Here is a 27,890-nt window from a genome sequence, read left to right on the forward strand (position 1 = left end):
TTTCGCTGTCCCAGACCAGACTTAACAATGCATATAAGCTGGAGACAGTAAAGCAGCAACGTAAGCTCAAGCGTCGCCATAACGACCGCGAGGCAGCTGCTGCGAACGCATGCGCATTTCTTCTCCTCCCCATCCGCGTCCACCTCGTATCCTGTTTCAGGTCTAGCGAACTAACACAAGGCTGAATCCAGCTTCTTATTCGCAGCTTCTTATTGACGCTATCCGGTCCACCTTAAAAGACGCGACGCTTCCGCGTCTTTGGTTTCTTATTCACGCTCATTTTAGGGACCGTGCGGTTTTTCTCTTTTTCACGTTTTTTAAGGGATTGTGTTGCTTTTGTGTCCATTTTCAGAATAAAAGAATAATTGTTAGCGAAGATTGACTGTAAACATATACATTGCACATACAATATAATTACAATAGCCTATGCTCTTGCTATCAGCTCAATTTAGGGACCATGCATTTGTTTTTTCTCTTATTCACTTTTAGGGGCCTTGATACTATAGTGTCTATTTTCAGAAAATAATAATAAACCATTTTAAAAGGTAATTACTGAAATATCAGTGAAAATGACTGTAAAAATATAAATGTTCATACAATATAATTACATTTCAATTATTGCACTCGAATGCTTTAAATACATTAATAAATCAATAAAAGGTAAGGTAACTAGAGATTAATGCCAGCTCCAGCTTGGATCAAGCCTCCGAAGACTTCAGATGAGCCAACACCAGATGACACCTACCCCTGCAAGCTCTCCAGAACATCGAATATGGATGAAATACAAAATGTATAATCATGTTATCATTGCTTTAAAATGCGAACTAAATTTTCTTAAATGGATATATGGTATTTGTCAATACTGTAATTTGTAATCTTACAACTGTACTTTCTGATTTATTGATTAATTAAATTGACTTGAAAGAGCCATTACATTATGGTTACTTATTTTGATGTTATGAACACAATCTGACAATGCAGTTAGAAGAGCCATCACATTGTGGACTCATTTGGGGACGTAAACAATTTCACTGGTGCTTTATACCCATCGTGATTGAATATCTTCATAAAAATGCTAATATTTTTTCTTGTAACGTTATGAATTTATGAACCAACGAATTTGACGAACAACAGTACAGTTAGAAGAGCCTTTGAATTAATGGCACCCGTGGCCCATTTGGATGCGCTATATCTCGGCTGCCTTTATGGGTGCGTTCAAATTTGCACTGGGGCATTATACCCAGTGTGCTTGACTGTCACCATGCAAAATTCCAGACATTTTTACTGTAGCATTTAAAAGTCATGGATCCATTAATTTGACATATATGACAATACAGTTAGAATAGCTATTGCATTGTTGGCCCAATTGGAGGCGCTATATCTCGGCTGCCTTTATGGGTGCGTTCAAATTTGCACTGGGACATTATACCCAGTGTGCCTTACTGTCACAATGCAAAATTCCAGACATTTTTACTGTAGCATTTTAAAGTTATGGATCCATTAATTTGACATTATGACAATACAGTTAGAATAGCTATTGCATTGTTGGCCCATTTGGAGGCGCTATATCTCGGCTGCCTTTATGGGTGCGTTCAAAGTTGCACTGGAACCTTATACCCAGTGTCCCTGACTGTCACCATGCAGAATTACAGACATTTTTACAGTAGCATTTTGAAGTTATGGATCCATTAATTTGACATATATGACAATAGAGTAAGAATAGCTATTGCATTGTTGGCCTATTGGAGGCGCTATATCTCGGCTGCCTTTATGGGTGCGTTCAAATTTGCACTGGGGCATTATACCCAGTGTGCCTGACTGTCACCATGCAGAATTTCAGACATTTTTACTGTAGCATTTGGAAGTTATGGACCCATTAATTTGACATATTTGACAATACAGTTAGAATAGCTATTGCATTGTTGGCCCATTGGAGGCGCTATATCTCGGATGCCTTTATGGGTGCGTTCAAAGTAGAACTGGGGCATTATACCCAGTGTGCCTGACTGTCACCATGCAGAATTCCAGACATTTTTACTGTAGCATTTTGAAGTTATGGATCCATTAATTTGACATGTATGACAATACAGTTAGAATAGCTATTGCATTGTTGGCCCACTTGGAGGCGCTATATCTCGGCTGCCTTTATGGGTGCGTTCAAAGTTGCACTGGGGCATTATACCCAGTGTGCCTGACTGTCACCATGCAGAATTACAGACATTTTTACTGTAGCATTTGGAAGTTATGGACCCATTAATTTGACATAAATGACAATACAGTTAGAATAGCTATTGCATTGTTGGCCCATTTGGAGGCGCTATATCTCGGCTGCCTTTATGGGTGCGTTCAAATTTGCACTGGGGCATTATACCCAGTGTGCTTGACTGTCACCATGCAAAATTCCAGACATTTTTACTGTAGCATTTAAAAGTCATGGATCCATTAATTTGACATATATGACAATACAGTTAGAATAGCTATTGCATTGTTGGCCCAATTGGAGGCGCTATATCTCGGCTGCCTTTATGGGTGCGTTCAAATTTGCACTGGAACATTATACCCAGTGTGCCTTACTGTCACAATGCAAAATTCCAGACATTTTTACTGTAGCATTTTAAAGTTATGGATCCATTAATTTGACATATATGACAATACAGTTAGAATAGCTATTGCATTGTTGGCCCATTTGGAGGCGCTATATCTCGGCTGCCTTTATGGGTGCGTTCAAATTTGCACTGGGGCATTATACCCAGTGTGCTTGACTGCCACCATGCAGAATTTCAGACATTTTTACTGTAGCATTTGGAAGTTATGGATCCATTAATTTGGCATATGAAAATACAGTTAGAAGAGCTATTGCATTGTTGGCCCATTGGAGGCGCTATATCTCGGATGCCTTTATGGGTGCGTACAAAGTAGAACTGGGGCATTATACCCAGTGTGCCTGACTGTCACCATGCAGAATTACAGACATTTTTACTGTAGCATTTTGAAGTTATGGATCCATTAATTTGACATATATGACAATAGAGTAAGAATAGCTATTGTATTGTTGGCCTATTGGAGGCGCTATATCTCGGCTGCCTTTATGGGTGCGTTCAAATTTGCACTGGGGCATTATACCCAGTGTGCTTGACTGCCACCATGCAGAATTTCAGACATTTTTACTGTAGCATTTTGAAGTTATGGATCCATTAATTTGACATGTATGACAATACAGTTAGAATAGCTATTGCATTGTTGGCCCACTTGGAGGCGCTATATCTCGGATGCCTTTATGGGTGCGTTCAAAGTAGAACTGGGGCATTATACCCAGTGTGCCTGACTGTCACCATGCAGAATTACAGACATTTTTACTGTAGCATTTGGAAGTTATGGACCCATTAATTTGACATAAATGACAATACAGTTAGAATAGCTATTGCATTGTTGGCCCATTTGGAGGCGCTATATCTCGGCTGCCTTTATGGGTGCGTTCAAATTTGCACTGGGGCATTATACCCAGTGTGCTTGACTGTCACCATGCAAAATTCCAGACATTTTTACTGTAGCATTTAAAAGTCATGGATCCATTAATTTGACATATATGACAATACAGTTAGAATAGCTATTGCATTGTTGGCCCAATTGGAGGCGCTATATCTCGGCTGCCTTTATGGGTGCGTTCAAATTTGCACTGGGACATTATACCCAGTGTGCCTTACTGTCACAATGCAAAATTCCAGACATTTTTACTGTAGCATTTTAAAGTTATGGATCCATTAATTTGACATATATGACAATACAGTTAGAATAGCTATTGCATTGTTGGCCCATTTGGAGGCGCTATATCTCGGCTGCCTTTATGGGTGCGTTCAAAGTTGCACTGGAACCTTATACCCAGTGTCCCTGACTGTCACCATGCAGAATTACAGACATTTTTACAGTAGCATTTTGAAGTTATGGATCCATTAATTTGACATATATGACAATACAGTTAGAATAGCTATTGCATTGTTGGCCCACTTGGAGGCGCTATATCTCGGCTGCCTTTATGGGTGCGTTCAAAGTTGCACTGGGGCATTATACCCAGTGTGCCTGACTGTCACCATGCAGAATTACAGACATTTTTACTGTAGCATTTGGAAGTTATGGACCCATTAATTTGACATAAATGACAATACAGTTAGAATAGCTATTGCATTGTTGGCCCATTTGGAGGCGCTATATCTCGGCTGCCTTTATGGGTGCGTTCAAATTTGCACTGGGGCATTATACCCAGTGTGCTTGACTGTCACCATGCAAAATTCCAGACATTTTTACTGTAGCATTTAAAAGTCATGGATCCATTAATTTGACATATATGACAATACAGTTAGAATAGCTATTGCATTGTTGGCCCAATTGGAGGCGCTATATCTCGGCTGCCTTTATGGGTGCGTTCAAATTTGCACTGGAACATTATACCCAGTGTGCCTTACTGTCACAATGCAAAATTCCAGACATTTTTACTGTAGCATTTTAAAGTTATGGATCCATTAATTTGACATATATGACAATACAGTTAGAATAGCTATTGCATTGTTGGCCCATTTGGAGGCGCTATATCTCGGCTGCCTTTATGGGTGCGTTCAAATTTGCACTGGGGCATTATACCCAGTGTGCTTGACTGCCACCATGCAGAATTTCAGACATTTTTACTGTAGCATTTGGAAGTTATGGATCCATTAATTTGGCATATGAAAATACAGTTAGAAGAGCTATTGCATTGTTGGCCCATTGGAGGCGCTATATCTCGGATGCCTTTATGGGTGCGTACAAAGTAGAACTGGGGCATTATACCCAGTGTGCCTGACTGTCACCATGCAGAATTACAGACATTTTTACTGTAGCATTTTGAAGTTATGGATCCATTAATTTGACATATATGACAATAGAGTAAGAATAGCTATTGTATTGTTGGCCTATTGGAGGCGCTATATCTCGGCTGCCTTTATGGGTGCGTTCAAATTTGCACTGGGGCATTATACCCAGTGTGCTTGACTGCCACCATGCAGAATTTCAGACATTTTTACTGTAGCATTTGGAAGTTATGGATCCATTAATTTGGCATATGAAAATACAGTTAGAAGAGCTATTGCATTGTTGGCCCATTGGAGGCGCTATATCTCGGATGCCTTTATGGGTGCGTTCAAAGTAGAACTGGGGCATTATACCCAGTGTGCCTGACTGTCACCATGCAGAATTTCAGACATTTTTACTGTAGCATTTTGAAGTTATGGATCCATTAATTTGACATATATGACAATAGAGTAAGAATAGCTATTGTATTGTTGGCCTATTGGAGGCGCTATATCTCGGCTGCCTTTATGGGTGCGTTCAAAGTTGCACTGGGGCATTATACCCAGTGTGCTTGACTGCCACCATGCAGAATTTCAGACATTTTTACTGTAGCATTTGGAAGTTATGGATCCATTAATTTGGCATATGAAAATACAGTTAGAAGAGCTATTGCATTGTTGGCCCATTGGAGGCGCTATATCTCGGATGCCTTTATGGGTGCGTTCAAAGTAGAACTGGGGCATTATACCCAGTGTGCCTGACTGTCACCATGCAGAATTCCAGACATTTTTACTGTAGCATTTTGAAGTTATGGATCCATTAATTTGACATGTATGACAATACAGTTAGAATAGCTATTGCATTGTTGGCCCACTTGGAGGCGCTATATCTCGGCTGCCTTTATGGGTGCGTTCAAAGTAGAACTGGGGCATTATACCCAGTGTGCCTGACTGTCACCATGCAGAATTACAGACATTTTTACTGTAGCATTTGGAAGTTATGGACCCATTAATTTGACATAAATGACAATACAGTTAGAATAGCTATTGCATTGTTGGCCCATTTGGAGGCGCTATATCTCGGCTGCCTTTATGGGTGCGTTCAAATTTGCACTGGGGCATTATACCCAGTGTGCTTGACTGTCACCATGCAAAATTCCAGACATTTTTACTGTAGCATTTAAAAGTCATGGATCCATTAATTTGACATATATGACAATACAGTTAGAATAGCTATTGCATTGTTGGCCCAATTGGAGGCGCTATATCTCGGCTGCCTTTATGGGTGCGTTCAAATTTGCACTGGGACATTATACCCAGTGTGCCTTACTGTCACAATGCAAAATTCCAGACATTTTTACTGTAGCATTTTAAAGTTATGGATCCATTAATTTGACATATATGACAATACAGTTAGAATAGCTATTGCATTGTTGGCCCATTTGGAGGCGCTATATCTCGGCTGCCTTTATGGGTGCGTTCAAAGTTGCACTGGAACCTTATACCCAGTGTCCCTGACTGTCACCATGCAGAATTACAGACATTTTTACAGTAGCATTTTGAAGTTATGGATCCATTAATTTGACATATATGACAATAGAGTAAGAATAGCTATTGCATTGTTGGCCCATTTGGAGGCGCTATATCTCGGCTGCCTTTATGGGTGCGTTCAAACTAGAACTGTAACCTTATTCCCAGTGCACCTGACTGTCACTATGCAGCATTATAAGGAATTTTACTGTAGCTTTATTGAGTTATGATCGCCTGATTCTGAGAGATATGACATACCAGTTACACGAGAAATTGATTGGCCCAATTGGAGGCGCTATATCTCTGCTGCCTTCAAAGGTGACATTAAACTGTAACCTTATTCCCAGTGCACCTGACTGTCACTATATGCAACATTATGAAAACAATTCACTGTAGGATTACTGAGTAATGATCCCCTGATTCTGAGATATGACATACTGTTACATGAGGAATTGTACTATTGGCCGAATTTGGGGTCGCTATATCTCCGCTGCCTTTGAGGTTGCTTTCAAATTGTAACTGGAACCTTATTCCCAGTGCATCTGACTGTCACCATGCCAAAATATAGAACTTTTTATTCCAGCATTATGAAGTTATGGACCCACACATTTTAAGTATACCAAAATATAACTTTTAAGGCTTTTATGTCATTGTCTATTTGTGCAAAGAAAAAAAACGCACCCATAAAGGCAGCCGAGATATAGCGCCTCCAATAGGCCAACAATGCAATAGCTATTCTTACTCTATTGTCATATATGTCAAATTAATGGATCCATAACTTCAAAATGCTACTGTAAAAATGTCTGTAATTCTGCATGGTGACAGTCAGGCACACTGGGTATAAGGTTCCAGTGCAACTTTGAACGCACCCATAAAGGCAGCCGAGATATAGCGCCTCCAAATGGGCCAACAATGCAATAGCTATTCTAACTGTATTGTCATATATGTCAAATTAATGGATCCATAACTTTAAAATGCTACAGTAAAAATGTCTGGAATTTTGCATTGTGACAGTAAGGCACACTGGGTATAATGTCCCAGTGCAAATTTGAACGCACCCATAAAGGCAGCCGAGATATAGCGCCTCCAATTGGGCCAACAATGCAATAGCTATTCTAACTGTATTGTCATATATGTCAAATTAATGGATCCATGACTTTTAAATGCTACAGTAAAAATGTCTGGAATTTTGCATGGTGACAGTCAAGCACACTGGGTATAATGCCCCAGTGCAAATTTGAACGCACCCATAAAGGCAGCCGAGATATAGCGCCTCCAAATGGGCCAACAATGCAATAGCTATTCTAACTGTATTGTCATTTATGTCAAATTAATGGGTCCATAACTTCCAAATGCTACAGTAAAAATGTCTGTAATTCTGCATGGTGACAGTCAGGCACACTGGGTATAATGCCCCAGTTCTACTTTGAACGCACCCATAAAGGCAGCCGAGATATAGCGCCTCCAAGTGGGCCAACAATGCAATAGCTATTCTAACTGTATTGTCATACATGTCAAATTAATGGATCCATAACTTCAAAATGCTACAGTAAAAATGTCTGGAATTCTGCATGGTGACAGTCAGGCACACTGGGTATAATGCCCCAGTTCTACTTTGAACGCACCCATAAAGGCATCCGAGATATAGCGCCTCCAATGGGCCAACAATGCAATAGCTCTTCTAACTGTATTTTCATATGCCAAATTAATGGATCCATAACTTCCAAATGCTACAGTAAAAATGTCTGAAATTCTGCATGGTGGCAGTCAAGCACACTGGGTATAATGCCCCAGTGCAACTTTGAACGCACCCATAAAGGCAGCCGAGATATAGCGCCTCCAATAGGCCAACAATACAATAGCTATTCTTACTCTATTGTCATATATGTCAAATTAATGGATCCATAACTTCAAAATGCTACAGTAAAAATGTCTGAAATTCTGCATGGTGACAGTCAGGCACACTGGGTATAATGCCCCAGTTCTACTTTGAACGCACCCATAAAGGCATCCGAGATATAGCGCCTCCAATGGGCCAACAATGCAATAGCTCTTCTAACTGTATTTTCATATGCCAAATTAATGGATCCATAACTTCCAAATGCTACAGTAAAAATGTCTGAAATTCTGCATGGTGGCAGTCAAGCACACTGGGTATAATGCCCCAGTGCAAATTTGAACGCACCCATAAAGGCAGCCGAGATATAGCGCCTCCAAATGGGCCAACAATGCAATAGCTATTCTTACTCTATTGTCATATATGTCAAATTAATGGATCCATAACTTCAAAATGCTACTGTAAAAATGTCTGTAATTCTGCATGGTGACAGTCAGGGACACTGGGTATAAGGTTCCAGTGCAACTTTGAACGCACCCATAAAGGCAGCCGAGATATAGCGCCTCCAAATGGGCCAACAATGCAATAGCTATTCTAACTGTATTGTCATAATGTCAAATTAATGGATCCATAACTTTAAAATGCTACAGTAAAAATGTCTGGAATTTTGCATTGTGACAGTAAGGCACACTGGGTATAATGTCCCAGTGCAAATTTGAACGCACCCATAAAGGCAGCCGAGATATAGCGCCTCCAATTGGGCCAACAATGCAATAGCTATTCTAACTGTATTGTCATATATGTCAAATTAATGGATCCATGACTTTTAAATGCTACAGTAAAAATGTCTGGAATTTTGCATGGTGACAGTCAAGCACACTGGGTATAATGCCCCAGTGCAAATTTGAACGCACCCATAAAGGCAGCCGAGATATAGCGCATCCAAATGGGCCACGGGTGCCATTAATTCAAAGGCTCTTCTAACTGTACTGTTGTTCGTCAAATTCGTTGGTTCATAAATTCATAACGTTACAAGAAAAAATATTAGCATTTTTATGAAGATATTCAATCACGATGGGTATAAAGCACCAGTGAAATTGTTTACGTCCCCAAATGAGTCCACAATGTGATGGCTCTTCTAACTGCATTGTCAGATTGTGTTCATAACATCAAAATAAGTAACCATAATGCAATGGCTCTTTCAAGTCAATTTAATTAATCAATAAATCAGAAAGTACAGTTGTAAGATTACAAATTACAGTATTGACAAATACCATATATCCATTTAAGAAAATTTAGTTCGCATTTTAAAGCAATGATAACATGATTATACATTTTGTATTTCATCCATATTCGATGTTCTGGAGAGCTTGCAGGGGTAGGTGTCATCTGGTGTTGGCTCATCTGAAGTCTTCGGAGGCTTGATCCAAGCTGGAGCTGGCATTAATCTCTAGTTACCTTACCTTTTATTGATTTATTAATGTATTTAAAGCATTCGAGTGCAATAATTGAAATGTAATTATATTGTATGAACATTTATATTTTTACAGTCATTTTCACTGATATTTCAGTAATTACCTTTTAAAATGGTTTATTATTATTTTCTGAAAATAGACACTATAGTATCAAGGCCCCTAAAAGTGAATAAGAGAAAAAACAAATGCATGGTCCCTAAATTGAGCTGATAGCAAGAGCATAGGCTATTGTAATTATATTGTATGTGCAATGTATATGTTTACAGTCAATCTTCGCTAACAATTATTCTTTTATTCTGAAAATGGACACAAAAGCAACACAATCCCTTAAAAAACGTGAAAAAGAGAAAAACCGCACGGTCCCTAAAATGAGCGTGAATAAGAAACCAAAGACGCGGAAGCGTCGCGTCTTTTAAGGTGGACCGGATAGCGTCAATAAGAAGCTGCGAATAAGAAGCTGGATTCAGCCTCGTCGAACTAACGGGGTGGCACATATGGCCATTGCCTTGGTTGAGGTGTTTTCTGTAGTTTCCTTTGTTTACCCCATTTCCTCCGATATGCGGCCAACACGCTCTCGCTGACTAAGGACGTTAACATTTCCCACTCGCGCTTTCTCACCTTGATGAGAAGTCAGAAGAATGATCGCATCCCTGTCTAAAGGAAATCTGCTTGACGTGCTGCAGGAGGGTCCTAATGAGGTACTGAACTCAAAACCCCTCATGCCTGTTTACACGTGCATCCGTTTCATTTGCTCGTTTAGATTCTGATAAGTCGAGGCTCAATGAAAAGTTAAAACACAGACAGTAGCTGTCTCAACTTTATTAGGCGTTTTACGCACGAAACTCCGAAGAGTGTGACGGCATTGTTTACGCCTTGTGTGAGCTTTTACTGTAGAACAACAGATAGCAGCTTTTTGCGTTAGTATTTAATGCTTATAATACAAATATTGTGCTATATTTACACTGCGCTGAAGCTGCATATAGCCTGCAATGCATGTATAGCCTGTTTAAATCACCCAACATATATTATGTATAGATATTTATATATTATACATGCATGCATTTTCATGGGAATTACATTTGCAAAAAAATAAAGCTTTAAAATGTTTTACTTATGAAATTATGATATGAAACTTTAAATGATAAATAAAACAGTAATATATATATATATATATATATATATATATATATATATATATATATATATATATATATATATATATATATATATATATATATATATATATATAAACAGTTTACACAACAAAAGTGATAGTTTCAGTAAGTTTTGACAGTTACAGTCCATAAGACGTTTAAACTGAGAGCAGGACAGTCTTGACAGCTGTTAAACAATGGGAGACACAATCCCATTAATCTTTCATTTAAAGAGACTGTTCAATGCCACATTGTTGTAAATATATGTATATTATGTGATATCATTGATACATGCACTTACACATGCATTACAATAACACATTACAATAAGTAATGTTAAAAATAATGTTTTACATATGAAATAAATATTGAAAAATTAAATGAATGAAAATAAAAAGTTAACAGCTAGCTAAGTTATGCCATATAGATCACAGTTTGTACAATAAAAGTGCTAATTTAAGTAGTTTCGCAGTAACAGTCCATAAGACTTTCAGAGTGAAGGATAATCTTGACATCTGTTTAACAGTGGGACACACAATCCTATTAATATTGCATTTACTGTAGAGACACAGAGATATAAATATAATTTTTTTGCACTTGAATTACAATTGCATGAATAATGCTTGCATGAAAATAATGTTTTAAATATCAACAATTATGAACATTGAAACAGGAAAGGATGAATTATGCCATAAATGCCAGAGTTTCCACAATAAAAGTGATAATTACGGTAGTTTTAGCATTAAAATGTCAGTAAAAGTCTATAAGTGGCTGTCAAAAATGGGATGTGAAGTCTTACTAATGCAATAGTTTATTTTTTTAATTTTTTTTTTATGTGCTTCTAACATTGGCAGTATTTTTGGGCAGCATGCTACTTTGTGTCTGTCATTATGCAGACATGTAATCTGTCATTATGCAGACATGTAGTCACCTGTCTGCTTTCCTTTCTCTGATATATTTTACACATGACAGTCTAGACAGCTGGATTAGTTTAGATTTTTATTAGAAAAAAATTATTATACTCTTTTAATTGATGCATTTCTTAATTCTATGAGCAGAAACTAACTCTGAATACGGTAAGTGTTAAAGTCCTTTTAACCCTGTGGCGATATCATCATGCTCGTATAAATGGTGTTAAGTGTGGGAGGTGGTGTTAGGCATATTATGCCATTTCTGTAATTATGTGTGCACTATCATCAGATATTCACTACTGATGTTACCTAAGACTGAGTGCTTCTACATCTGCCTGCCCTGCGGCTGTAGCCATTAAACCATCAAGCACTTTTCACATTGATTTTTTGTTATGAATCCCAGCTGTCTCAATCCCTGCAGATTTTTCAGTTCCACCTAGACTCGAGGAAAAGGTGAGAATACAGCGTAGCAGCAAGTTCTATTGATGGAGATATATCCATCTGTAGTGTGGCTGTGGGAGCAGACAGCTCATTTGTACAGCTGGCTGCACAGGACTCTTGCTACCTTCCAGTTTTACAGCAGAGTCAGCATATTACACTGCATCTGTGCTGAATGCTGTCTGTGTTAGCTGTTCTTCCTGAGATGCCTGTCACTCTGAGCCAATGTTAGATTGAAGTGAGACAGAAATGCTACAGACAGAGCTTGCATTGTGTTATTTAGCCCACCATGTGGCAAATCAATAAACGCTACTGTGCACAATTGGTGCATGAAAGGTCCTCGTGAAAAACATGCAACGCTCATTTGTCCATTATTTCTTGACTGTGCACGACACGTGTCGGGACACAACACAGATCAACTTAGCATATGATTGTGAACTACTAGATGTTAGTTGGGAGGTTGAGGCCTAGGGAAGGTTTCCCCACAGCTTTCCAGAATGACCGTAGACTGTGTTTTGTCAGGGAGTGACTATTCGTGCTTGTTCGATTTCGGTCATAAACACATTTATGAAATACAATATAAAAGTTTGGGGTCGATAAGGTTTTTTTAAAAAATGTTTTTGAAAGAAGTCTCTTATTCTAAACAATTTATTTGATCAATAAAACAGTAACACAGAATACAGTGTATTACAGTTTAAAGCAACTATTTTCTATTCAATTTTTTTAATAAACCATCTCCGGTGTAATGTCTCCGATTATTAGAATATTCATATTTAATAATTGTTTACTCGATACATCATCCTAAATAAACCTGGCGCGATGACTCTGTTCCTTCAAATATTTATATTTTTTGTAATCGACACTTCATCCTCAATAAACCCGTCTCTTGCATGATATTTTTCGAATATTCCGATCTAATATGATTTCTGACTTGTAAGATTGCCAAAATAATAATCATACACTGTTTGTTTATTGGCCAGAGGAGAACTGGTATCCTGACTGAGCCTGTTTTCTCCCAAGGTTTATTTTTCTCCATTATGCCCCTGATGGAGTTTCGCTTCAATGCCACTGTCGCCTTTGGACTCTTGGGGTTGCTCAGTTGGGGACACTAAAATTTAGATCTAAGTTTTCAACTTAATATCCAAATAAAATCACTAATTACTAAATGAACTGTATCAACTATTTCACTGATCTGCCCATATTGTCGCTATATGATAAACTGAAATAAGCTGAAACAATCGTCATTGTAAAAGTGCTATATAAATAAAGTTGATTTGACTATTTAAAATGTAATTTATTACTGTAATGGCAAAGCTGAATTTTCAACATCATTACTCCAGTCTTAAGTGTCACATGATCCTTCCGAAATCATTATAAGACCGCATTTATACTGTAGGTCTTGATGCCCAATTCCGATTTGTTGACTACGGTATATCTGTAATTATATGACTTCCAGCTTCTTTTAAAAGTCATCCATGTCTGATGTATACAAAGCAATGCCTGTTTGCAATAACATAATTCTCTATAGGGCACAGCTGATTGCTTCCTGTAGTATCAGTAGCCAGCCAATGACCTTACATTGACATTACATTTAATCATTTAGCAGACGCTTTTATCCAAAGCGACTTACAAAAAAGGGGAGAGCAATAGAAGCAACGAAACAAACAAGGCCAACAACCTGTAAGAGCTGTAAGAAGTCTCAGTTAATTAGCACAGTACACAAGTTTTTTTTTTTATAGCCATCTACAATAGCCATCTACAATAGCCACCTACAACAAAAACTCACGTACGCAAAATACAGAACACTGGATTTTGATAGCCATGATAACAACCCATTAGGACTAAGGCTGTTGTCTATAATGCAGATTCAGTGGCCCAATGGGGCCTTACATGCTCAATCTTCAAATACTTGGTACATTTGCTGTAGCAGTACAGCATGCTTTTAGATCCCCCCCCCCCCCACACACACACACACACACACCTGTATAGATCTACAACAGGCAATTCATGTATTTAATGTTGTACCGCATGTCTTACTTGCTCAGAGCAGCGTGTTGTGGAGTTTTTGGCAGTAGCAAATACAGATACAGTCCCGTACTTGCTCTGCAGCAGCGTAGCAGATCCATTTCACAAAGACCAAATATATCAATGCTGGCATACCCATTACCATGTCAAACACTCCATGAGTTGTCATGACAGAACTGCATTTATACTATATACCTGGTGAAACAATGCAAGGTAGACATATTTGTTGACCAAAGTAGACATGCACATAGCTGATTCATATCAGATAAATTTTCACATATGAATGAGGCCTGAAACCGTTCTGAGACTGTCTGAATCCATGTACTCTTTTCCTGCTTACATGTTTGCAGGTTACATCCGATCTGTGCCACATGGGAGGAACAAAAATTAAAATAATAAGAAATATGTAAAGTAAATGCAGCCTGGTTTGGTACTCAAGAACATTTATTATTATTATCAATGAGTGATAAAAACAGCAATATTATTTGTGGAAACTTTTATTGGTTCTCTGATTAATAAAAAGTTAAAAAGAACATGATTAATTTGAAATAGAAATAACATTATAAATTCTTTCTAAACACTTTTGTTTTTATTGATTTAATGCAACCTTGCTAAAAACAATTCAAATAAAAAATTGCTTATCGATTTTTGTATTAATTTACTTCAAATTCTTTTTAAAAAACAAAAAAGGGACATTTTGAAGAATAAGACATCTTTCAACAGAGGTTTTCAAGTTCAACTCACTGCCTTCTGTCCCATTGGATAACAGCTCAGTTGTGGGGAATATTATCAGTCAATAAATGTTGGTCTGTTTCTCCTACAAAGCCATTGTATGGCTTTAGAAGGCTTGATACGAGTCATATGGACAACTTTCATGATACCTTTATGGGTCTTTTGTGTCATTTTGGGGACTTGAAAGCTTCAGTCTCCATTCACGGTAATTACATGGGCAAGAGTGACCAGCAAAACCTTCAGAGTTTCTTGTTTTGTGGAAGAAATAAATTCATGAACGTTAGAAAAAAAATTATAATGGTTAATGGCACTTTTTTTTTTTTTAGAGCGAACTATTCCTTAGTTATTGATGGGCTTATTTAGCTCACATAAGAAAATGCTTTTTCCACCTGCTGTATTTTTCCTGCAAGCTCCCCACATTCTTCTGCATTGTAAAAAAAAAAGTGCAGCACATTTGCCAAAGGGTAGAACTGCGGCAAACTTCACTGCAGTCTTTATGTGTTCCTACATGTATATGCTGAAGAGGAAGCATGAGCGTGGGGAGTTAAGCTGTCCTTTTGTGACCAGGCAGAGAAACTGCAAGTCAGACTAATCCATGCCGTTGAACCTGGCTGATGCTGACCGGCCAGGGTGAATGGGGAGGGACCTGGCCTGTCACAGTAGGTGCTTCTTGAGCACTGAGGCATACATTTCTTTTGACAGCGGGTATCCTAGTTGGTATCAACACGGGCACATCCTGTGCAGCTTCTCCACCAGGACCATCAGCACTAATAATAATCTTTCTGGGGAGCCATGCAGTTTAACAGCACATAGAGTCATTAATAGAACAATATTACATCAACGTTCTGGACACATTGCAAAAAGCAAATGCTAAGAATATAAAGAAAATAATGGATTATTATTTTAATTACTTGCCCAATCTGCCCTTGAGCTATAGACTATAACCAAGTTTACAAGTTTGCATTCACCTGTATAAACATTTTTGTCTTTCTAGCAGCAACTGGCTGCCTATGTGTCTTGGGTTAATGCACAGCTGAGGAAGAAGCCTGGACTGAAACCTGTGAGTGATCTACGACAGGATCTCAGAGATGGTGTGGTCCTAGCACACCTCATTGAGATAGTGGGTAAGTCTATACATGCTATACCACAATTATTGCAGGGCTCTAATACAATGCAGATCTTTGTATTGAGATGTGTTTTATGTATTTGGCAAGCTGGTGAGCTGCTAGATGGCATTCATTATGTGCCACGGGACGATCAGGAGAAGAAGCAGAACGTTGAGAAGGTTCTGCAGTTTGTGTCGTCCAAACGGATCAGAATGCCACAGACGTCTGCCAGGGGTGAGTTACAAAGCCGGCTCTTAATCACGCTTAAGCTGATAGACCTACTTATTTCTTTCTCTCTGTCCTCAAAGACATTGTGGAGGGGAACCTCAAATCTGCCATGAGGCTCATCCTCGCTTTGGCTGCACATTTTAAACCCTCTTCGTCAGCCAGTCACAGAGCTGGAGCTAGTGCAGGCAGGAGTTCCACTGGCTCCTCGGCCAATCACAGACCTCATTCCACTATGGCCATGGCCCAGAATGCAGCAGCAGCGCTGGCAGCAGCCAGACAGGATGCCGCACGCCCTGGCCGTTCCGTCTTCCATCTAAGACAAGAATGGAGGTACATTTAGCTTAATTTTGCCCTCTCTCTCCTTCTCCTCATTTAATAAAGTTTTGTAAACTTTTATTTCTTTGAAGTAGAGCTCCTGCCTTAGAGCAACTGTTCTTAAAAGTATTAAGCAGAAGCTTGGTCATGATTTCTTTCTTATTTTAAGAAGATTCATTATCTTTGCTTAAAAGTATAAATAATTATCCAAAATTAAATTCTGTCATCATTTACCCTTATATTGTCAGCTTTATGCGAGGCTAAAATTGAAGTCATTATGCACTGAAAATCTTCACATCCACCCTAGCTCTTCTTAAAGGGGTACTTCAGCGCTGGGAAGATGAATCTGTATTTAAACTGGGTCATTAATGTAGTAGAAATGTGAAATTATTTTTGAATTTGGTGCCTTCTAGACTGAGAAAAGACATAAAATGTATTTTTGTCTCATGGGGATGAAAGACTACAATTCCCAGAATGCTTCGCTGCCCTGTGAGGCCATTCCCAAAGCCAGCTACTTGATTACTGTGACTGAGTTGGAAAGACACTACAATTAAATACTGAACGTGTCTGTTCAATTTATTGAGTGAGTCACCGCGCGAGTATCACAGCACTGAGCACTAACTGCAGGAGTCAGATAAATGAGCTGAGCTCTCGTAATAAGAGCTGAGGTAATCGTGACTACACTCGCGGCATACATTCACAACGTGAGTTCAGTCTGGCGCGTTTCAGTTCATGCCTTTGCAAGCTTAACTTTCATAGAAATTAATTTAAGAAGTTAAAAGACTTACATTGCTCGCCATAGCTCCGTTTAAATGAGTGCCTGCAGCCTTGAGCTGAGCTGTGAGTGGGATCTCCCATCTCCCATCCCCCATGCGCGGGTTCAAAACATGCAGAAATGGCTCCCTCTGCTGGGTGTAGTCTTTAACCTTTGGCTAAACATTCCTCCTATGATGCAAATATTGTCAATTTGCATCATAGGAGGAATTTTTCCAGAAATAAAATGCATAAATCTCTTGTCTCATGGGGATATGAGGAGGGAAAGCACAATCATTTGAATATACTCCAGGGTTTCTACTGATACAAAGCCATATGCTAATCGCTAAAGTAACCCTTTAATGCTTATTTGATATAAGTAAAAATGTCCAATTCATGAATAAATCATCCTATAGCCAGAGCTTTTCAGTGATTCAGTTCACAAAACCGGTGAAATGTTATCTGTGAAAAATTCTTTAATGGTACTTTCGCAGCCTTTTTGAAGCTTGAAAGTTTTAGTCCCTATTCATTGTAAATGCATGGAAAAGACCAATCAGGGCAATAGGAAGTTAAAAATGTCTCCTAAACACTTTTCACGATTCGTTAATATCAGCAAGTATGATAGTAAAATTCGAGAGAGTTCCACATGTCAATGCCAGTCACAGAAGTAGGCGTTTACATTGAAGTCTCACAACAGACATGTTCGTTCAAGCGTTCAAATAAGAGAAAAATCGCCTTTTATTTCTAAAATATGACCATATTTGATGTAAAAATCATACTATAATATAATTATAAGTGCACACCAGCAAACATTATTAAAGGGGTCATGACATAAATAAAATGTTCCTTGATCTTTTGGCATATATGAGGTCTTTATATCATTAATACATCCTGAAAGTTCCATTACTTTAAACGTCCTCATCATCAATAAAAAAAGCATTTATATAATCAAGAAAAGAAGAAAAAGAATAATCTGAGATAGCATGTCACGTCACAGGGGCACAATCATTTGCATACATAATCATTGTATGAAATAATCATAATCATTTTGTCAAATACTTTTATGATACTTTCACAGCCTTTTTGAATCTTGAAAATGCATGGACAAGACCAATCAGGGCACTTTTTTAAAAAAATGTCTCCCTTTGCATTTATAAGAAAAAATTAAGTCATATGAATGATAGTCATATGAGAGATAAAAAATAATTTCAGGCTACACTGTTTCTTGAACAGATGCCCTCTTGCTGCTGTCTGTGGGTATTGCAGCCCAGTTCAGAGGAAGCATATGGATAATCAGATTTACTTAAACACATTTCATCCTCAACTTATGCTTTGCTGTCAACTCTGGCATCAAGCTCTAATATGCTTTGTTGGAGCTTTAAAAAGAATAATTTACATAAGCCTGAAACAAGACAGAATTGTTAAAAATAATTGAGAGAGTGATGCCAATCAGTTTAGCTTACAAATGAAAAGATCATCCATCCTTGAAACCGCTTTTTACACATTCTAATTTTTCTGCAATTTTTTGGTTTGTTGTTGTTGCTCTTATTAGTCGTGGCTGCAGTGGTGAGGAGGACAGTGAGAACCCCTGCTGGAGTGTCCGAGCATTGGTCCAGCAGTATGAGGGACAGAAGGGAACATTTGAAGAGGAGACAGGAGCAAGATCCACTGGGTAAATTCTGAATATTGATGGGTAAATAAAATGCAGCTAGTCTGTATATTACTTTATACTAGTGCTCGATTGAATTTTTTTTTTTGTGATTAATCGCAATTAAAACTTTTTTTTTTAAAGTTTTTAATATATTTTATAATGTACTAATTTCACATTTAATCTCCAAATTAATGTAGAAAAAAACATAAAAACAGCATATTTTAAATATTTGTTGTAATGCCATCGTTTTATGAACGAAGGCCAGTATCACTAATACTAATATAGCTTCTGATGTCTCAATTCAAATTATTTGCCCTCCCAATTTTAAACATTAATGATAGCCATTCAACATTACATTGTAATTGAAAGCTATACTTTTTTAAAAATTGTTAAATAAATTTAATTAAATAAAATACATTTAAAAATAAATTAAAAATAGTAAATGCTAAATAAATATAGATTAATCCCTATTAAAGCTACAAAAGTTATTTATTCAAGTGCAGTGAGTAATTTTCTCTCTTTTTCTCTTTTCTCTGTTTCCATTTTTATAGACATTTACGTTCTCTTTTGGTCTTTTCGCACTTAAATGGTTTAAAAGCATTTGCATGAATAAGAGCGTGATCCAGCTAAACCAAAGGGTGACAAAATGGATGCTGTGTTAATTGCGTTAAATATTTTTAACGTGTTAAACTGGAAACATTAATTGCTTGCGTTAGCGTGTTAACATTGACAGCCCTACTTTACACTGAATTAACTAATAGTTTGAACAAACATATAGAAGGGAACTCCACTTTTAGTTTCTTTCAAACATTGTTGGAACCAAGGTTCTTTGGTGAAGGTTAATAAAGGTGTACATTAATAAGCTGTGAGTAACATTAATATAGTTGAAAGTACTAAAAAAAATAAGGTAATTACAAATGAGATATTCAATGTTGATATTTAAAGGGGTACTTCAGCGCTGGGAAGATGAATCTGTATTTAAACTGGGTCATCAGTGCAGTAGAAATGTGAAATTATTTTTGAATTTGGTGCCTTCTAGACTGAGAAAAGACAGAAAATGTATTTTTGTCCCATGGGGATGAAAGACTACAATTCCCAGAATGCTTCGCTGCCCTGTGAGGCCATTCCCAACACCACCAACTTCATTACTGTGACTGAGTTAGAGAAGACTCTAAAATTAAAAACTGAACGTGTGTGTTCAATATAATGAGTGAGTCACCGCACGAGTCTCACAGCACTGAGCACTAACTGCAGGAGTGATTAGAGCTGAGGTAATTGCGACTACACTCGCGGCATACATTCACAACGCGAGTTTAGTCTGGCGCGTTTCAGTTCATGCCTTTGGAAGCTTAACTTTCATAGAAATTAATTTGAGAAGTTAAAAGACTTACATTGCTCTCCATAGCTCCGTTTAAATGAGTGCCTGCAGCTGAGCTGAGCTGTGAGTGTGATCTCCATCCCTCATGTGTGAGGTGAAAACATGCGGAAATGGCTCCCTCTGCTGGCTGTAGTCTTTAGCCTTATTCCAAACATTCCTCCTATGATGCAAATATCGTCAATTTGCATCATAGGAGGAATTTTTCCAGAAATAAAATGCATAAATCTCTTGTCTTAGGGGGATATGAGGGGGGAAAGCACAATCATTCGGATATACTCCAGGGTTTCTACTGATACAAAGCCATATGCTAATCGCTGAAGTAACCCTTTAAGATTGATTAAAAACATTTAATCAAAATCAACATTTGAACAAAAAAATGCAGATAAATAGCCAATAAGGTGCTGATTTAGATATAAGCTTGTAAATTGAGAATACATTCAGCTGAGAATCATTTGCTTCAGTTTTGCAAAAGACCTCTTGGAACCAATCAGTGTCATCAGTTTTCACCAGATCTCTTAGTTACAAAATGCACAAAAACATGTTATCACAACCCCTCCTCTTTATTCTCTCTGCTTTTATGAGAGAAGAACACATAGATAGGCTGGAGGAGGTTGTCACGAGGATTTTCTCACTGCTTGTTTTATAAAGCCTGAAATGTTGCTGCCTGTTGGCTTTTTCTAAGGCATCATTATGATCTGCCACTGAAAACCATAAAATGTGTGACTGTCCTTTTATGTGAGACTTTTGGCTGGAGGAGATGATTCAGTACCTGATTATCCAAAAGAACACCAAAAGAAAATCATTTGTACGCTTAGTCATTATGCTTTTGCAGATTTCTTTAAAGGGGTCATGAATTGAAGAACAAATTTAATTTGATATAGACCCGACGGTGTTGCCAAAACATGTAACTGTGTTAATTCTAATACCTGTGATCAGTGATTTCTGATATGTAATGATTCATTTACAGTCAGATGTTCTTTGTCTAAGCGTCAGTAAATCAAGCCAGTGACTTAATGTTCAACTTTACATTGTTTCTCTTAATAGGATGAAAATAATCTGTTATTTAAATTGTGATTAAGTTATATACAGAAAGCGATCCCTTTATAATCGCTGTAGCTGTCAATCACACAGTGAGAGTTTATCAGTGACGGAATAGAGTGGTGCAGGTGTGATGTCACTTTGTAGGCAAACCACGAGTTATCATAATACTGGTTCCCTCAAGAAAAACCCAATAGAATTTAGAATCGGGAGTAGATCCAAACAAAATGTTAAAATCACGCTTAGGTAATGTCGACAACTTTATAGTAAAACATATTAAAAGTTTGAGAGAGTTGCATATGTAATATTTATATCATATGCAAAGGTGTTAGCCAATCACAGAAGTGGTCGTTTACACTGAAGTCCCACAGCGGACAACGCCCCTTCAAACAGTGTTCAAATCAGAGGATTAAAATCGGGGTACAGAATATTTTATTTCTAATTTATTTCTAATTATGTGAATTATGTGAATTTTTGATGTAAAAATCATACTATATGAGTGCACCTCAGGAATTAAAATAATAATAATAAAAATAAAACAAGCAGTTCATGACCCCTTTAAATGTATTTACATAAGATGAATGTTATGTAAGAAACTATTCTAGGACATTGTCAGGTCAGTGACTTGCTGAAGTTAAGAGGCACTTGATCAGTCAAATCTTGAATAATCTGACTAGTTCACTGCCGTGCAAGCTAGTAGATAGCTATTAACAGTTGTTATAACTCAAATGCTTTTATAAACTTCGTAATTGACCCTTATTTATAATATATGAGAGAGAGAGAGAGAGAGAGAGAGAGAGAGAGAGAGAGAGAGAGAGAGAGAGAGAGAGTTGAATAAAGCCAACATTATTGTGCATGATAAGAGGCATCCCTTACATTATGCTTTTGAACTACTGCCATCTGGACGACATTATTTTGTTCCCAGATGCATGAAAACAGATCCAAACTATCTTTTATTCCCAAAGCAATCAGAAACAAGACAAAGCAAATGTACTTTCCCAACGGGGATAAATAAACTGACAATTTGTAAGGATGATAATTAAAAATCTAACTACAGTTATTTACATCAGCTTATTACCACTTTCTTATATCACATTGGTATTTCTGATACTTCTGAAATCTTTTGGTACGCAACAGTATTTTCCCCATTATTGACAGCTTTTTGCATGCTTTGCGCATCTGTTGTTCGTCTTTATTGATTTCCGCAGAGATCATTTTAGATTTGTTCTGTCAGAGACATGGTGCAGACTCTTGACAATGAGGCATGTGAGTGACACTAGTTCAGGTTTGGATTTCACTATGTCCCTACGATATTCCGTTCACTTAACTCTTAATTAAATAGTACAGTGGAAATGTTGTGAGTGTGACAGATGGATATATCAGCTAGGCTGAAAAATTAGCCAAGATCTGGCCAACTGTGTCTGCTCTCTTTTGAATCAGTTACAAAATCCACCAGCAGCCCAGTCAATGAATAATACACTATAAGATTTCATATATTCAAGTAAAACATTGCATAAGAAATGTTTAAGTGCACATACTAATTGCTTTACTTAAATAGTATTAGATATTATGGGCAAAAAGTAATTCCCACCCTCTGGGAAAGAACTTAATGATGCTAAACACCACAGGAATAAATTACATATTTCACTGTAGTTTTGATCAAAAAATGCAGCTTTGGTGAGCTTAAAACTTCTTTTAAAAATTGTTACCAACCCTAAACTTTTGAAAAAATTTATGTATATAAAACCTAGTTAGTATGCTCTCCGTGAAAGACAAGTTACACCTGAATGTCTTGTTAAATCAGAAGTGAAAACTGTCCAGAGCAGATCTGTGCCCATCTACAAGCCAGACAGTCCCTGTACCAGCTCCCCTCCATCAAAATACCGATTCTAACAGATGGGGAGAGAGGCAGGGCAGAGAAAGAGAAGGCGAGATAGAGGGAGGGCTTGGGGGAGGGTAAACAGAGGAAGGCCGGGCTGAGTCTGACATCTTTGCACAGAAAAAGAGGAGCTAGTGAGGGAGAGAGTACGGGAACTAGACAGGGACATGCAGATCTCAGCGATGGAGAGCTTTACTGAGTGAAGCAGTCTCCAATGAACAGGTTGAACTGAGAAGAGGAATAATTAGCCCAACTCACAGCCAGACAGGGAAGAAGAGGAGGGGGCAGGATGTAGCTACCTTGGTGACAGAGCAGTGCCTCTCTCTCCTGTCACTGTAGACAGATTGAAAACAGGATTTCCATATGGACAACGTCGGCTGCATCTGAAGAGGCTTTGAACTCTTGGATGAGAACCGCTGTCAATTTCAAGCATGGTGATAAAGAGGAGCAAGTTAGCAAACGAGTGGTAACGCTGTAGATGCTGTGTGCTGAGCCAGGAGTCTAAAGAAGTTGTCTGTAAGAACGATGCTGATTCCTAGACTTTCTGATGTTCTGCTGATGAATAAACGTAGTGCAGAGGGCTAGAAACTCTAGTGCCAAAATGGGAGCCAAGCAAATCAAATGGTAAGAATCTTGTCAGTACATTTCTGGGATGTTTTAAATCGATAGTGTCACCCTAAATATGTAAATTCTGGCATCATTTACTCACCCCGTCGTTCCAAAACTGTATGACTTTTTCTTCTGTGGAACATGAAGAAATTTTAAGAATTGTCATGTTTTTTGTCAGTGTTCACCAAAACTTTCTTCTGCACAGCAGAAAGACTCATTCAGTTTTGGAACAACATTGTGGTAAGTACATGATGACAACATTGTTATTTGTGTGTGAACTATCCCTTTAAAAAACACGCTTGCAAGTGTTTTAGCAGTTCACTTTTTTTCCTATGTAATGTATTTTTTTTTTTATCCAAGTAAAGTTTGATTCACTTATACTTGCCAGTTAACTTTTTCTGATGCGTTCATATAACCTTTTGGTGCTTCTCAGTAAAAGGTTCACATTGACAGCGATTAGAGGCAAAAAAAAGCTACCAGAAGTCATTTATTTAAAGGAGAGTTGGCAGACTGAGGTGACGTAAGCTACACAAACTATTGGCAATGTTATAATGTTGAGAAGGGTTTATCTTTATGCGAATTCTTAGCAAACACATGATCCACAGATACAACAGTTGTGCAGGCTACAACAGTTGTGTTGTCTACTCGCAGCCATCAATACAGTGTCTTGCCGACCTTCAGCGTTTTGTGAATAATAGCTGTCACTGCTTTAGAGTGTCTGACCCAGTTTACCTTTCTAATAGCTCACAAGATTTTGAAACCATTCTCTATGTCATTGCCACCTGTAGAGTGCTTCAAGATCTAATTTTGTATCTTTGACATCTGTCATATGTATATAACACAATATGACCTGAATCTGACACTTGGAAGTGCCATGAATGCATGTGGATTTGACAGGAAATACTGGAAGAATATTCCTCTCTCGTTTTGTTCTAAAGCAGTTTGTTTTCCTTACAACAGTGCAAAGAATGCCGGATATGTCTGCTCAGACTCTTCTCTTCAAAACAGCCTCCCAGAAGTGAAATAATTCCTGAACCCTCACCCTGGCCGCAGAGAATTTCCGTTATGTTGACGTTGGCCTTTTTCTTTAAATAACGCAGGCTCTTGTGCCCAATTACTAACACTGGAGCGTAAATATACTTTAATGAGCTTCCAGTTCCTGCTAATGACTGGGTTTGTGATGAACTTCTGATGAGATCTCATGAGAATCATCTAATGACCTTTCCGGCTGACTAATCTCATGTGAGAATCTGAGAGCAGGACATGTTTGTTTGCATTGGAACTTGGTGGTCATTTTTTACGGTGGTCTGAGATCTAGTAATATTTATCAGTGTAGAAGATGTTGAAGGAGGAGGATCACAGCGAGCTCTGTTAAAAAGATTAACTTAGTTTCCTGCTGGGACTCTGAAGCAAGACTGAATCATCAGGGCAGGCTTTACCATAAATCAACAGTTCTGCATGTTCCCATTGCATTCAATCAGTGGTTATATAAAACCCAGTCAGTACATGCTGCGGTAGCTTATGAAAAATAGAGCGCTTTTTGCTTGTTTCTTTTTGTTTTGCATTTCAAATAGAATGGTGAGCACACCAAAGGATCTCAGCGCAAGCTTGTGTTTCATCCAGAGAACACAGCTCTAGCGGATCTTTATTTATAACTAGAAGATCGCATTGTGGGTTCGCTTTGATTCCTCTCCAGTGGAATCAGTCAGTCATTCCATAGCTTTCGTTTTCCATCCATCTTTACTATGAATAAAGGATGTTTCAGCAACGGCAATTGCTGATATTGTACACTTCAAGGCCATTTGAAGTGCTTATAATGAAATGCTTAGTTGTGCAATGCTGAATGTTATATTTCATGTCCTCTGGGCAGCCAGTGGAACTGTACACTGAATCTAAGAATTTTTTCACTAATAATCTTTGTCTTATTAGTGGTGCTTGCTAAGCATCATTTTTACTATTGCTAATACATTGGATCTAGCACCTAGCCTGAATAATAAACAATGTGTAAGCTTGTCTGCTCTCCTATGGCGTAATACTTAAAATACTTTTAAAAAAAAGACATTTGTTGTAAGCAACTGCATGTACGATATATCTACCATATTTGTAAAGTTATCTGCATTTCACTGGATGAAATATTTAATTCTCATGCTCATTACAAATTACATTTAGATTACCTTTGCCATCATCCAGTGATCACTTGAAGTAGACAACCACTCAGAAAACCCTAGCAACCACACGGCAACGCAATAAAACACACCTTAACATCCTTAACTGTGTCCTGGTAACCACTAGAATTGCGATTGCATTTTCTTCAGAAAATGTACAAATATGTATTTTTTAATAAACCCTTTACTCCATTATTTAACTTTGTTTTATGCTGGAGTAACTGTTTCAAATCAATGCGCACATTGTTTTTAGAGTTTTGTTTTGAGAACAGAGGTTCAAAGATCAGTACAAACCACATAATAAATATTTTTCCAGTTTAGTTTGGATCACATGGGTTTCAGTTAACTCTGTCTCCATGTATTAATTGTTTTTCTCAAGCAAACACAGCATAAAGGGGAGAATGAAATTGAACTGAACTGAATAAGTGAGTGTCTTTAGTGTGTGTGTGGGTCACAATCAGGAGGGGGTCTGGATTTGGGTTTGAAAGAGAGCATTCCCCTCCTTCTCCCTCCCCACAACGTGAGAAAAATAAAACAAAGAGAGTAATGTGGAGTGCGACGGGCTGTCTCTTTCAGGGTCTCTGCGGTCTGTAGCCTGGATCAGGACAATGAGAGCCAGCACAACATACACACTAAACAAAAAAAACAACAAGCGCTCTGTTTCTTTCGAGAAGAAGCATAGTTGCTTTGTTAAGACGACACAGCGGATCACTCTTGGTCCTTTGTCTGCATACATCACACATAAGTAAAATAATTTGCCGGACTCAAAAATGTTTGGAGATTTTCCTGTTTTTTGTTTTGCTGCACTAAATCCACACAATGAAGTTTGACTTGTGGATCCCCAGGCCTTAATCTGTCTGAAAATGAACATGAATTCTCTAAAGGTCACTCAGGCGGTATCCACTCGCTCTGTGCGTTTATGTGTGTGAAATGTCAGTTCTGTCAGTTCTCAGTCCGACTGAACTGAACCAATGAGGTGGATGGGATTTATTCCCCAATATGAGTCTAGTATTGACTATGGCAGCATCTTCACACTCTGTTTAATATGAAGGTCAGTTGTGTCAAAGGGTGCAGACTTACTTTGGAGGAGAATCGATGTGGGAGAATTCAGCTTGCCATGCATGAAGACAGCAGACAGAGAAAGAGTGAGGTTGTTGGCACTGCAGTCTTTTGTTGTCCCCTCATAGACAGGTCTGCCAGGGCTAAACTTGGATGACCCATCATGGGTTGAGACAGATCTACTCTATGTCCTCCGCTCCAGGGCCTGAAAGACATTGTGGTGTCAAGCCTTCACTCCTCCACTAGTCTAATTCATGTGGAAAACTGTAACAGACAGAAATTCCCCATCCCTCATTTTCCTACCATACACTCTTACAAATAAAGGTCCTGTTTAAACTGAAGAAGGTTTTACAGTCTGATGCCACACATTTGTATCTTCTTCTAGTTCTGTAAACTATCTATGTTTGGGTTAGGGCTACACGATTAATCGCAATTAACCCGAAAACGCGATTTGGCTTAGTGTGATTATGTGATATAAGATTGTAATTATTATTATTTTATTTTTTATGTGCAGCTTGTCAGTAAAGCACGGCTCTGTGATCAGTTGTAAATTCAGCTTGAGTCGTTATATAACGTGCATTTGAAAAAGCAACATGTCAAACATCTTTCCAAATATCTTGTCCAACAAGACATTTAATAATGTTTTACTCCAAACTGACTTCATAATGTCAGTTGAGCATCCGTCTGTGAGATGATGTGGCTTCTTAAACTGAAATCAGCATATTATTTCATAGTCTTCTATAAAGTATTGATTAGCATTGAAGTATAAATACTTAACATTTACATA

The 27,890-nt window shown here is 38.0% G+C and overlaps 1 protein-coding gene across 1 annotated transcript in view; it reads left to right on the forward strand.

Moving 5' to 3' along the window:
- Nucleotides 1-10,141: 10,141 nt before the first annotated feature.
- dixdc1b (DIX domain containing 1b) overlaps nucleotides 10,142-27,890 on the forward strand; it is a 35,298-nt gene continuing 17,549 nt past the window's right edge. The window contains exons 1-5 of the mRNA XM_067423645.1: nucleotides 10,142-10,360; nucleotides 15,917-16,046; nucleotides 16,137-16,262; nucleotides 16,337-16,586; nucleotides 18,877-18,996. Coding sequence (XP_067279746.1) covers nucleotides 10,301-10,360; nucleotides 15,917-16,046; nucleotides 16,137-16,262; nucleotides 16,337-16,586; nucleotides 18,877-18,996 — 686 coding nt within the window. The 5' untranslated portion in view covers nucleotides 10,142-10,300. The remainder of the gene's footprint in view (nucleotides 10,361-15,916; nucleotides 16,047-16,136; nucleotides 16,263-16,336; nucleotides 16,587-18,876; nucleotides 18,997-27,890) is intronic.

The sequence above is a fragment of the Pseudorasbora parva genome, chromosome 18 (assembly GCF_024679245.1).
Source record: "Pseudorasbora parva isolate DD20220531a chromosome 18, ASM2467924v1, whole genome shotgun sequence".
Lineage (NCBI taxonomy): Eukaryota > Metazoa > Chordata > Actinopteri > Cypriniformes > Gobionidae > Pseudorasbora > Pseudorasbora parva.